This window comes from Engraulis encrasicolus, chromosome 23 (assembly GCF_034702125.1).
Source record: "Engraulis encrasicolus isolate BLACKSEA-1 chromosome 23, IST_EnEncr_1.0, whole genome shotgun sequence".
NCBI lineage: Eukaryota > Metazoa > Chordata > Actinopteri > Clupeiformes > Engraulidae > Engraulis > Engraulis encrasicolus.
The window spans coordinates 3,386,764-3,399,578 of NC_085879.1; the positions used below are offsets into that span (position 1 = coordinate 3,386,764).

The 12,815-nt window shown below is 43.8% G+C and overlaps 1 protein-coding gene across 1 annotated transcript; it reads right to left on the reverse strand.

The window, feature by feature from the left end:
* Positions 1–540: 540 nt before the first annotated feature.
* vma21 (vacuolar ATPase assembly factor VMA21) lies at positions 541–2,729 on the reverse strand. Its single transcript, XM_063190301.1, has 3 exons — positions 2,544–2,729; positions 2,125–2,234; positions 541–1,828 (listed from the first exon to the last, which is right to left on the reverse strand). Exons 1-3 carry the CDS (start codon positions 2,603–2,605, stop codon positions 1,683–1,685), a joined length of 318 nt encoding a protein of 105 aa, XP_063046371.1. The 5' UTR covers positions 2,606–2,729; the 3' UTR covers positions 541–1,682.
* Positions 2,730–12,815: the final 10,086 nt, after the last annotated feature.

Sequence of the window (12,815 nt, forward strand, 5' to 3'; positions counted from 1 at the left end):
TTGTAACAGGTGTTCCTAATGTGAGTGTAGTTCCAGGAAAAACTCAGTTACTCAGTTTCTATTTGTTTGTTTTATTTCCATGTAGAAACCCATGCACTCATCCTCTTGCTTTAAGAACCTCATCTTCTGAGGTTAGATGTACAGCGTCATGATAAGACAAAAAAAACTTGTAAACTTGTGAAAAAAAAAAAAAAAACCTTAAGCAATCTAAAGTCACAAATACTGTAAAGTAAAGTGAAAGTACTAACTAAGAAAGCAGATAAGATGTACATCTTTGACAATGATTTTTTAAAAGGAAAATGCACTCATTGTTTTGCTGTGGCCCAACATAAACAGTAGTGTCTCTCCTGAAATGTGAGACTGGTTCCATCAACATGATCATGTTACTTCAGTGCTGTCTGTACGTTTAAGGCCAGAATGGATCTCTGCCACCAGGGGGTGCCATACATTGGAACAGTACACACACCGACCCTTTCTCATCGTCTTTTCAGAAATGATAATAGTTGAACCAGTGATGCATGAACAAAACATTAAGACCCATTAAACAGTCATTGTTTTTTTTATTATTTAACCTGGCCACTGCCACATCATTGCTTTTACATTTCTGATGTTCATTATCAAAGTCTATACACACTGAAAATCACTAAACAGTACTCAACTACAACATTTAAAATGTCAACTTCAGATAGTCATCCGTATGTTTTGGAAATCTATTCGGCATACTGCTATGCATTTGAAAACAATGCAAACTAATGACAAACAGGTGGAAACCTCAAGACACACACACACCCACATACACACACACACACCGACACACACCTCACATTAATGTGCACGCACACGCGCAAGCCATCAAGAACAATGTGTTCCCTCAGGCCTCTCAGTCACAGGGACAAAAAAGCAAAAAGCAGGGAGGGAATGGAAAAGAGAGGAAGTCAGAAGAGCAACAACAAATAAAATGGGGCAAAATAAATATGAAACAAATGTGGAATTCCCTCCCCGGAGCTGCGGGGGCCTAAAGGACTTCTCACACAAGTGTGGTCTGATGGCAGTAGACAGGCAGGGGTCACAGTTGAGCCAGAAAATGTCTTTGAAACGCTTGACAAATAAGACGCATGAGTGGAAGCAGCACTCATCTGACAGTCCCGAAAAATGACCTGCCGCCTGGCGGTGCTTACCGACACACAAATGCACGAGACGGAAGGACGGAATGGGACGCACGCACACACACAGACACACACACACTTTTCTCTCTCTTTCTCTCTCTCACACACACACACATTTCTCATATCTCACACAAAAACAGTAGATTTACTCTTTGTTGCCATGTGTGTTCTCTCTCTCTCTCTCTCACTCTCACTCTCACTCTCACTCACACACACACACACACACACACACACACACACACACACACACACACACACACACACACACACAACATATAGCCTGTGTATCCTCAGCTTAACAAAATCCCTTGCATTTCCAACTCCTGTGAAATGCGAGATACTCAATCATATTATTCTGTCCGATGGGAACACATGAGAATCCTTCGTCTCTCTCTCTCTTCTCCCAGAGCTGGACCATGCCTAAGGCGCCGAGGTCCCATCCCATCCCCACCTCTCAACTGCCCACGCCTCTTAACTCTATGCAAGACGCAACACAGTCTTTTCTTTTCCTCCTTTTTAGTCATGCTTGCCCTCCTTCCTCTTTGTGCCAGATCCCTCGTTCCAGGCCACGTAGACGAATAGCGCCAGGACCACATGCACCGCCAGCACAGCCACAATGGCGGCGTAGAAGTAGCTGTCTGAACTGGACATCTGGAAAGAGGCTACAGGAAGACACACACACACACACACACAAGGGGAAAGAAAGAGGATGTGAAACTATCCATTTGGATAACAACCCAGCCCAACACCACATGTTCATACAACATACATACACATGCTCACTCTCTCTGTTGCACTAACTGTGTGTGTGTGTGTGTGTGTGTGTGTGTGTGTGTGTGTGTGTGTGTGTGTGTGTGTGTGTGTGTGTGTGTGTGTGTGTGTGTGTGTGTGTGTGTGGACAAACTCAATAAACAACAAAGGGGTAGGTGTGATGTAATGCACATGTACTTATATTTACCTTCAAATATCAGTGATTTTGATGCAAAGTATAAACCAATGGGTAGTGTGATCATAAGAAGGGTGAAGAACAGCAACGTCTTTAGTGCAGACACCAAGGAGCTCTCATTTCTGTAAAATGGAAAAAAGAGGTATTTAGTCGGCTGGCTGCTACAAGATCAGTGGCATGAAAAGCATAGGCTACCTGGGGTAATAAACTAGTAGGCTACATGGCTTGGCAAACAAAATCTCGTTTAAAATAAGCGCTTAGTAGGCTATATGCACAGCACTTTGCATACATTAGTAAATAATATGACGATGGCAATGAATGTTATTATAATGACTAAAACCAACGACTGTACAGTCATTGTCTAATAGATTTCTAGATGGCTAACGTTACCACTAGCAGAAGCAAAAGCAACATCACAAGCAAACGCTCACCCTCTGAAGTCTGGGGCCATTTGCATTGGTGGCGCCATAGCAGAGTTCCCGTAGCTATCCATGATGAGTTATTGTTTAGAAATAATTAAGCGTGCAAACTGGCGAAGTGGTTTATGAAAAAGGCTTACAGTAAGCTACGCAGTTGTCTAATTCTGAATGGAGCACTGCCTAGTTCCGTGTTCAGTCATGTGATTTGTGTTTCTCGCCGTTGTTCCACTTCCGCGCCATGTGTAGACTACATTGCTGTTGCCATCTAGGGGGCAGGAGTGGTACGACGTGGGAAATCAGGGTCAAAAAGTACAGCCTCGCATTAACCTAAAACAGGACCTTTCATAACCACAATTTATTGAAGGCTTTTCGAGAGTCTGCCCCAAAAGTATTTAATTTAAAAAGTGTGGGTTGCCTGTGTCAGAAAGTGTGGGTGCATTGCATTCACTGTGCATCTGCTCTTTGTGTGTGCACGTGTGTCTCTCTGCCTCTGTCTGTGTGTCTCTCTCTCGCTCACTCTGTGTGTGTGTGTGTGTGTGTGTGTGTGTGTGTGTGTGTGTGTGTGTGTGTGTGTGTGTGTGTGTGTGTGTGTGTGTGTGTGTGTGTGTGTGTGTGTGTGTGTGTGTGTGTGTGTGTGTGTGTGTGCGCGTGCGTGAGTGCGCGTGCGTGTGTGTGTGCATGCCACTCCTGCGTGCATGTTTGTTTACTTGTGTTACCTTGTGCTCATGCTTGTGCTATATTTTTCAATTCCAGAAAAAAATGTGCGACCTCCAACCAGGTCAAAATGCCGTGGCACATGACCAGAGAAATTGACCTTTCTGAGGGTTTCCGTGGTTGAACTTGTGAAAAATTAAGATGGATGTTATGCGGACCTTCCCCTCGGGTAATGATGTCTCAGGTCTGGAAGATTTGATTTATTATCTCTTTCCTCCCCGCTTTATAGCAAATATGGTAGGCCATAAATCAGCTGATTCAATCTGTTTCAAGGTCTAATTTGAGTCAGTCTCTCAGAATCTCACTTAGCTATTGTTAAAATAGAATATTTCCAGAGCACTTTCTTCATCCCAAACAGGCCGTTACGTGTTAAGGCTACAGCACCACGTGACAGGCAAAGAGAGACAAGAGCTTAAAGTAGTACGGTAGCCAATCTGTTGAGTCACATGGCCATTGGTCAGTCCTGGGTCATAGGAGAAATTAAATGGACTTCTCCAGGACTGTTTCAAGGTATTTGGGGACTCTGGACAAGGGAGGACGTCATGACTTTGTCAACCCCTTATTGCAAACTATGTAGGATATAGGCCTATCCTTGGTGGCACACATATTCTAATTGTGTACAGCATAATGGTGTCTGGACTCACTATGTTGTCATTGCTGTTATTTGAATAGCCTAGGCCTACATAAGGGGGGCCATTAGGGGGACCCAATTTCAGCTGTGGGGCCATAACAGCCTAGTTTACCTGGTTGTGACAGGCTTGAACGCGTCCCCCATGCCCTCCATGGACGGCCATGAAGAAGCTGTAGGTGCACAATATCTAATGAGTGAGAGGAGTGAAACCGAAGACTGCCTGCTCTGAAGAACGTTGGAAATGTTTTATTGTTAATTGGGGAGGAAGCAGTTACGCCTTTTTGAATGGCTGGTCCACCGGAGATTCAGCTTTATGGAAAGCTTTATCTTCTCCCAAAGTAATAATAGTGCAGCTGAGACAGGTAAGTGCCTGCTAGAAGCCTTTTTTATGAAATATGCATACACTCAACAGGGGGTGACTCAAGTGGAAAAGTCCATCTTAATTCATCCTTCACTGGCCGATCAGCCTTCGTTAGCAAAATGCTATACGTTGTGGGCAACTCAACCTGTAAGAAAACGAGAGGACATACAGTAAGTTCTTGTTCATTTAACTTTTGACCTAAAACCCATGCCGAACTGTCCAAAACTACACTAAAATCTTTACCCTCTTTGACAAACGGGTGAAAGAGGCTATTTTAGCTGTCTAGCTCCATAGGGCCCCATACATTTTTCACTGTAGGCCTACTGCCTCACTCCAGTAATTAGAGTGGGGAAAACATTTTTCAATCAAAATCTTTGTTTAGTAAAAAGTTTGTTAGAGGTCTGGAATCTGACACCGGTATTTCATTTGGCACCCCTTTTTAATTACAGCAGTTTTTTAAAGGCCCCACATCGGTGCTTGCAGCTATATTTTATTTTATTTTATTTCATTTTAATTAAAGAGGCCAGCACCATAAATATAATGTAAGTGTTAAACGCTCTTTGTGAATTACGTAGATCTCTCTGCATCTCAGAATCTGAAGAAGACTGTTGAGGTCGAAACGTTATCCTGCCATGAAATAATAAAATACAACAAAAAGGATTCTAAGTGTGCGGACTTCTCACTCTGAAAACTACAGTTGGCCTTCGTCCTGCACCTTTCCCTGGGATGTGCACAATCCTCTCCTTCAACTATCCCTACTGCCTAAATCCCAATACCCAAATGGCCGACTTCTTCTCACTCACTACAGACTTACTGAAAAAAAAACTTGTCGTGTTTTCAATGTGATGAGAAATTGACCTTTTGGATATTTAAATATTTGTTTGCTTCCATCCCAAATCACAATTTTCAGCCAAAAGACAGAATGTTACAAGGTGTTTAATTGTCATGAATCTTCATTTATGAGCAATGAAAAGTCTTCAAATGTCTTCAAGAGAAAAGGAAGTGAAAAGTTAGATTTTTTTTCCTACAGCCAGTTGTAGCCTGTGCACAATGAAGCCTGATGATAAGGGCATACTTTTAGTTTTTGTCATTAAATTCTGATGTATGATTTAGACTATTCTATCAGGGCAACCTGTCTGTAGGCCTTTATGAATATGGCCTAATATGTTAAGGCCCAATACTTAAAATAAGCATTTAATAGAACAGTTGTGTATAAATAGGCCTTTATAATATCAAGCAACTCTCTTGAATCATCAATAATGTATTAGATGCTTCAGTGTCCACCTAATTCCAGAAGCACATGAGGAATAGGGCCATTTAGCCGAGCAATGGCGTGCCACAGCAGACGTTGCTGCTGCTTTCTGCTTGGTGAACCGCTTCAGCACCAAGCCAGAGATGTGTGCTTTCTGCTCTAGTTGCGTCTGCACTCACACTGCTTCTCAGCACAGCAGGTTTCAAGGCTGTTATTACTTGAAAAAAAAAACACTCAAAGCCTTCAAGCTGCTGCATTCAACATTGCTTTTCAAAATATGTATAGTTCATTTTCTTCACTCTGGCTTTCAAACGCAGTTTTGTGTGGGCCCAATTCAATCACACTGTATACACAACAATTTCCGCCCTTTTTCAGTCAATGTATGAATGAGGTTATTACAGGCTATATTTTGGTATAGCGTATTTTTCAATGTCTACAGTAGGGTAATTGCCATGAATTAACAATACAATGAAATTAAAGGGGCTGTCACGTCTTAGAAAAATATCCCTTATTGGTTCGCCATTAGCCTACTTAGGAATACTGTAGGTTCCGATTAGTTTACTGAGACCAACAGTTACATCAGGCCTACCTCAAATATCCACCATGCCTTTTGCCCCCATTTCCCCTCGCTGAAAGAGGACACGGACACCCCATAGCCAGCGGAGTGAATGGAAACTTCCATCACACATGTGAGTAAAGAATCTGTCGTTAAGTCTTCTGGGTCACATTTCGAGGCGGGCCCTGGACAGTGGCGGCTGGGTCTGCGCTGCGCAGTGCGGCTTGTTTTCTCATGAATGCATGCAGCATTTCCCCCAACGCCCTTTGGGAAACCGCTTCGACTTTATCACCCCTACGTGACTGGTGGCATAGCGACGGAGCAGCAGTGAATCTTATGTGTGTGAATCATACATGTGTTTCAAAATTGCATTATACTTTTCAATTTCCAATAAACAGCGATGGGGCAGAAGCCCCACTCTCCACTGGGCCCGTGCTCCCTCATCAGATTAATCTTTCAGTCAGCGCCCAACAGGCATGCAGTTGCTGAGGTTTAGTGGTGCATACTACCGAAGCGCGTCCCGCAATTCTGTGTAGCACGTACGGGGGCTACATTTTTCCGCGCACTGTGGCGGGACCTATTACATAAATATTTGGTCGTTCCGTAGTTGCGATGCGTTTGCTGGTTTGTGAGTTTGTACTGGTGCTGGATGGCGCGAAGGGCATGGGAAGAGGCTCCCAAGTAAACACGAAGCATAGGAAATCATCAGATCACCACTAATCCATACGATTAGCCTAAAAATAAACCCCTTGACAAGTGGTAAAGAAGCAACACTCCCGTTTCCTGTTTACAAGGCCGTGCTTTACCTAGAGGAGCGACTCTTGGGAAGTCTTGACATTTGCTGGGAAATGCAGTCGGCAGGGGTCAGCAGGTCAAGGTGGGGGGGTCTTATGTGTAAACAGGCAAAAAAAACATGCTGTATAGTGGATATATGGGAAAATGTGTGTATGGTTTTGTGTTTACATGTCTCAAGGAGGCCCCCGCATATTATAAGTCCCACCTCCCATTTTCTGGTACGCTGTGGACTGCACGAACACCATCTCTTTTTGACCACTGCATCTATTACATAATTTCATCACTCACCCATGAAGCGAAAGCCCTGCATTCCATCTGTCTGTGATGGCTGAGGAATGAGAGAAGTGGGACTGAAATAGGCAAAGACAGTGATACACAGCAGATGCATGCACACATGTGCACGTGCACACACACACAAAACACCCCCCCCCCCCACACACACACACACACACACATACAAAGTTAGTGCAACACAGTGAGCATGTATGTTGTATGTACATGTTTATTGTGTGCATGTTCTGTGGCACAAACTTATTTCCTGTGTGCAGCGGTTGCTGTTCATCTGAGAACCCTACCTGCCCAGACACTTTAAAAATGGCCATTTCCGCCCCGTGTCCATCTGCGGCCAATGAAAAATGACTCATAAATCACTCGATGTAGAAAGCGAGGGGTGTACCCAGCAGGTCCGGCGGCTCATGACCTTTATTTAGCTCCCTTCTGGGAGAGCACGTCCAAGCCTCCCCTCTCCACATTTTTATTTCTTTCTTTCATTATTTATTTCCCGTTCTCTTTTCACCGGGACCCGGGACGTTGACAAGTGGCACTATGAATTGCACCACTGTGTTGTGTGTACAGACACCCGGTAACCGATAGGTCATAACACACCCACCCACCCACCTCGCCCGTCACCTCTCAGCTTTCATACCCCCCCATGCTGCCCCCCCCCTAAAAACCCTCCCCTCGTACTGCTGATGAATGCTTTCTGACAGCTGTGAGAGATTAATCCACTGAGTCATGTTCCCCAGGTCCGGATGGGGCGAAAAAAAAAAGACAGAATGAAAGAAAGAGCGAGAAGGAAGAGAGCTGGCGAGCTCACCTGCATGGTGAGAGGAGAGGGAGCCGTGCAGAAAGTATACTGCTTGAGGCTGTGTCGCAAAGGCTGGCTGGGCTCTTGTGTATTCAACAAATTACCTTCTCTGCCTTACGTTGGGCCTCAGTCCCATTGTGCCGTTCCGCAGAGAGTGGGGGGGAAGAGGGACGATGTTTGGGTGGGTTGTCGTTGGGGGTATAAACCGCAGACTGTCCTTGAATGCCATCATAGAGCAAAAAATGCTTTTTGCAATGATAGCAGTGAAATGTCAGCGAGCTTTGGAAGGAGTGGGTTACCATGATGACACATAGGCCTACTGTACTGAGGGGCTCGTATAAACATTGACGTAGTCCTTTTCATTTCTACAGAGTTGTATAGATTACAGCAGCGGTTCCCAAACTTTTTCCCCTGCGCACCCCCTTGTACATCTCAGTGTGGTTCGCGCTCCCCCTAAGCGAATATTTTGATGTGCTGATGGCCACGCAAGTATGATTCACTGTGCATTCACAGCACATTATGCACAGTTGTTTTGGGGAAACCTCTTTTCCAATAACAACTCACATATCCACCATTGCTCTATTTAGCTCGCGCACCCCCTTATGGCAGGCCGCGCACCCCCAGTGGTGCTCACACCACAGTTTGGGAAACCCTGGATTACAGGATATTCGTTTCACTACTCAGTGGTCAAAACGCCATTTACAGAGTTATGTCACTGCAGAATGATTTTGAAAAAACTTTGCAGGCCCACCCATGGCTCTAACGGCTGGGCACTGGACTGCTACGTGGGCGACCCGGGTTCGACTCCCGGCCCATTTCACGATCCTTCCTCGTCTCTCTCTCCCATCTCGTTTCCTGTCATCTCCCACTGTCCTGTCTGAAAAAATAATCAAAATCCCCCCAAGAAAACTTTGCTGAGGAAAGCGGTGGCAATTTTGTCTGTGCAGTTGTTACAAAAGAAACAGCCATGTCACAATGGAAAACAGCCATCAAACACTTCAACTGCAGCCCACAGAAAATATGAGAACAGAAAATGGAGCTGCAACAACTCAAACAATTCAGTACCAGTTTCAGCTATAAAGAAGGAAGGAACACAGCTGGAGGGCCAGGCAGGCGTCGGCATCTTCACAGCCTGCAGAGTCACCTGTGTTTGGCTCTTGCTGGATTCACTTCAGTCATTCTACACAGTAAATGTTGTGGTGTTAATTCAACACTTATAGAGTTGATTTGACATCATTTTGACTCAAATGAACTCTCTAAGTGTTAAATGAGCACTGCAGAATTTACTGTGTACGTGAATTCAAAACTTGGTATCGGCATTGGCTGATATCCTGTGTGTTGTTTCTTTGAGGAATTGATGGCATCTTTATGGTGTGTCCCTGTTCTCGAATGCAGTTGTTCATTTATCTAATGCATCGCATCATTAAGTGGATGAAGCATTGCAGAATGCTGGGTTTGATTATCCTTATACCAACAACAACAACATATCGGCCCATAATGATTGGAACAATATCTGTTTTTTTATTAGTCTTTCATGCTAGTGTTGTCCAATGATAGCTAATTAATTTCCCAACTTTATTTCACGCAGCCAGTCAGAGGAACATTCTCTAATTGTATGAAAAAAGGATTAGGGTTTCCACCACTGTCAGACAAAAGAAACATTTCAATCAATCGCAATCAACCCTTTTGCGTGTAGACAATGCTATCCTTCAGTCATTATCCAGGAAATAAAATAAAAATTCCGGGACGGGACATTAAAATCCGGGACAATCAGGAAAAACCGGGCAGGTGGCAACACTAGATTTATGTGTTTGTAGTGCTGGGGTGAATTTCTCAAAACCAAAGTTGCTAACTAGAGTAGCTACTTTGCTGTTTTCAATGCATTTTCCCATTGGCAACTACCGAAGTTGCTAACAGGCTAACAACTTCTCTTTTGAGAAACTCACCCCTTATTTGCCACTCAAGGAGGGGCCTTCTTATTTACAGTAACACATTGTTGCAGACAGATTCTAGTGATATGACCGACGCTTTTCTGAGAAATAGGAGCAGCTAATCTTCAAGTCTGCTGTTGGTCTATGAGTTGGTTGGTTTATGAGTGTAATTCATTGCACATGAAGTTGAACTCGACATTAGCATAAAGACCGGTAGTGGCTGTCTTTTCAAATTGTTATGCCCTACCTGTCGAGATGAACTACAGTCCTGGATCATGGGCCAGGGTTAAAGTCAGGGCAATGGTCAGGCCACTGGTCGCTCATTTTGATGAAGCAGCCCAGAAGAGTGGCAGCGAGACTGCAACAGGCTTGAGGAGGTAGACTGCCCGCAGGCTGAGCGACAACCATGTGGCACAAAGGGGATGGGAGGTGTGTGCGCGTGTGCTTGCCTGCGTGCGTGCATGCGTGTGTGTGTGTGCATGTAGAGAGGGGTAGGGGGTCAGTATCACTGGCCTGTCTCATTCTGCCTGCTGCCCTCGTTAGTTGTGCCCAGTGGCAAAGGTATTATACCAGTCCAACAAGTATCTAATGTCCTCCTGATGCTTGCTGTACAAAACAGTGTCTTGTGGTTACAGTGCATATGCTCTGCCACATGTGCACACTAATGCACTGTAACATTACATTAAGCCAGTGTAACAGCTTGCCTTCCTGCTCTTTATCTGATGGATCCTTTGGGATTTATACAATCCACTGTGAAATCTGAGTAGGTAGACAAGACATGGGAGAAACAAAGCCTGGAGGTTTTTTGTCCATCCACAGTCTGTGGTTTAGTTTTCACCCTCCCCCTTCTCTCTCTCTCTCTTTCTCTCTCTCTCTTTCTCTCTCTCTCTCTCTCTCTCTTTCTCTCTCTCTCTTTCTCTCTCTCTCTCTCTCTACCTCTCTCTTTATCTCTCTCTCTTTCTTTCTCTAGAGACACATCAATTAAACCCTGTTTTCATTTTAATTGTTTATATGTTAAGGACATTTGAATATACACAAACCACTTTAGCTGCCTACAATTGATCGCGTTAAGTGGAGTTTTATATGTTTTTGTAATTGAATAAATAAATTGAACTTGAATAAAAGTCTTTTTTAATTGTCCTGGAATGGATAAAAAAAGCAACAAAGACCTTTTTTAAATACTGATGTTTGTCGAGTAAAGAGCCAAACCCATGGCAAGTGATTCCATATCCCATGATAATCTAGTAACGTTTTTTTATATATACGTTTTTTTAAGGTTGTCAAATCAAAGTGTTACACATATCTCCATAAGGCCTTAGGCTCACCAGCCTCCCCCTGTTTTATTGCACAACAAATGACATAGTCAACTACTAACTCACATGAACTACTCCAGAAAGATCCATATTGTTTGTGATCGTTACATCAAAATGACAAACTCACAACAGCTCGTGGCGAGTTTCAAGAAGGCAACTGAAATCTTACACACGGGACCTTTAAATACTCATTTAAAGCCATCGTCCATCGTAATGTGAATATACCTTTCTTGATTTTGTACCTCAATTGTTTTCTACAACTATTGTTGATATTGCAATGGATGTAGCCTACAATATTTCAAATCCTGGAACTGAGCCAGCTATGAGTCAGAAAGTGCTCCCAGCAAAAGACAACATTATCCATTAGGTTGTCAGGTTTGTGAACTCGCTTCCTCACACACTTCCTCCTCCTGCTGCTTATCCCATTTCTGTGATACGCTTTCGTGCATAGATATTACTCCTTTATTCCACTGTTTTTTTGTTTTGTTTTTTTGCACATGACGTAAGATTCATGTAGTCTTGTGCCTGTTCTGAGAAACTTGGGCCTACTTCAGGCACATGTCTCCCTCTCTCTGTCTCTCTCTGTCTCGCTCTCTCTGCCTCGCTCTCTCTGTCTCTGTCTGCCTGTCTGTCTGTCTGTCTGTCTCTGTCTCTGTCTCTGTCTCTGTCTCTCTCTCTCTCTCGCTCTCTCTCTCTCTCTCTCTCTCTCTCTCTCTCTCTCTCTCTCTCTCTCTCTATCTCTCTCTCTCTCTCCCTCTCTCTCTCTCTGTTCTCCTTCCACTGTGCTGTTGTAATTCCACACTGTACTACTATCTATTTGCAACGGCACTGTGGCACATTTTTTTTGTTTCACTACCTACTGTGCTTTGTGGTCTGTGGTCTCACTCTTTCTATCTACATAGATAGACTAATTATGTAGATATTTCAGGGTTGTAATGGCAGGAATTGCTAGCTCCAGCATACAGCTGTTAGGGAGCAGTTAACCCCTTAACGCAGAGCACCTGTTATAACCTTACTGTCACCAAAATTGTAATGACCATGTCTTAATCTGTAATGTCTTAGCAATGTTTTTGTGATGCAGTTGAGTATTTTCAGCACAGAGTGAAAAGGCCCGTCGACGGGCCCATATGCAGTAAGAAGCTACACATTAGCAAGCACATTTGAGCCATGTCAACATGCGTATACGAATACGGCCAGGAAAATGTTGCCACGATAGTTAAGAATTTATCATGAACTTGTCACATCCTGGTTGAGTTTTGCCTGGCCTGATCCAACTGGAAAACAAGCCTTGGGGCACGTACACGATAGCTGCCAGTGCACCGCCATTGTTCTCACCAGTCACCACCATTTCCAGGGTGGGCTTACGGGCGCATTGCAACAGTTCACAGTTCACACTTGCACTTTTCACCGGAGTGCTTGTTCTAGCCATGCCTAAATCCGTGTCTAATGAAAAACAAATCTCTTCAAATATCCCCCTATCATGCAACTCGTGCGAGAGTGGAAGGGACTTAGTGGATATAATCATAGAGAGACAAAATATTATTTATTTATTTATTTTTGATTTTATTAAAGGATCCCCACCATCAGCTTGTGCTGTAGCCGTTTGCTAGTCTTCTTTGCTAAGACTATCCTGATATGTTTGTC

Coding starts and splice junctions, on each gene's coding strand:
- vma21 (XM_063190301.1), bottom strand. CDS start 2,605: ATGGATAGCTACGGGAACTCTGCTATGGCGCCACCAATGCAAATGGCC. Junction 2,235..2,543: donor ATGGCCCCAGACTTCAGAGG/GTGAGCGTTTGC, acceptor TCCATTTTACAG/AAATGAGAGCTCCTTGGTGT. Junction 1,829..2,124: donor AAAATCACTGATATTTGAAG/GTAAATATAAGT, acceptor GTCTTCCTGTAG/CCTCTTTCCAGATGTCCAGT.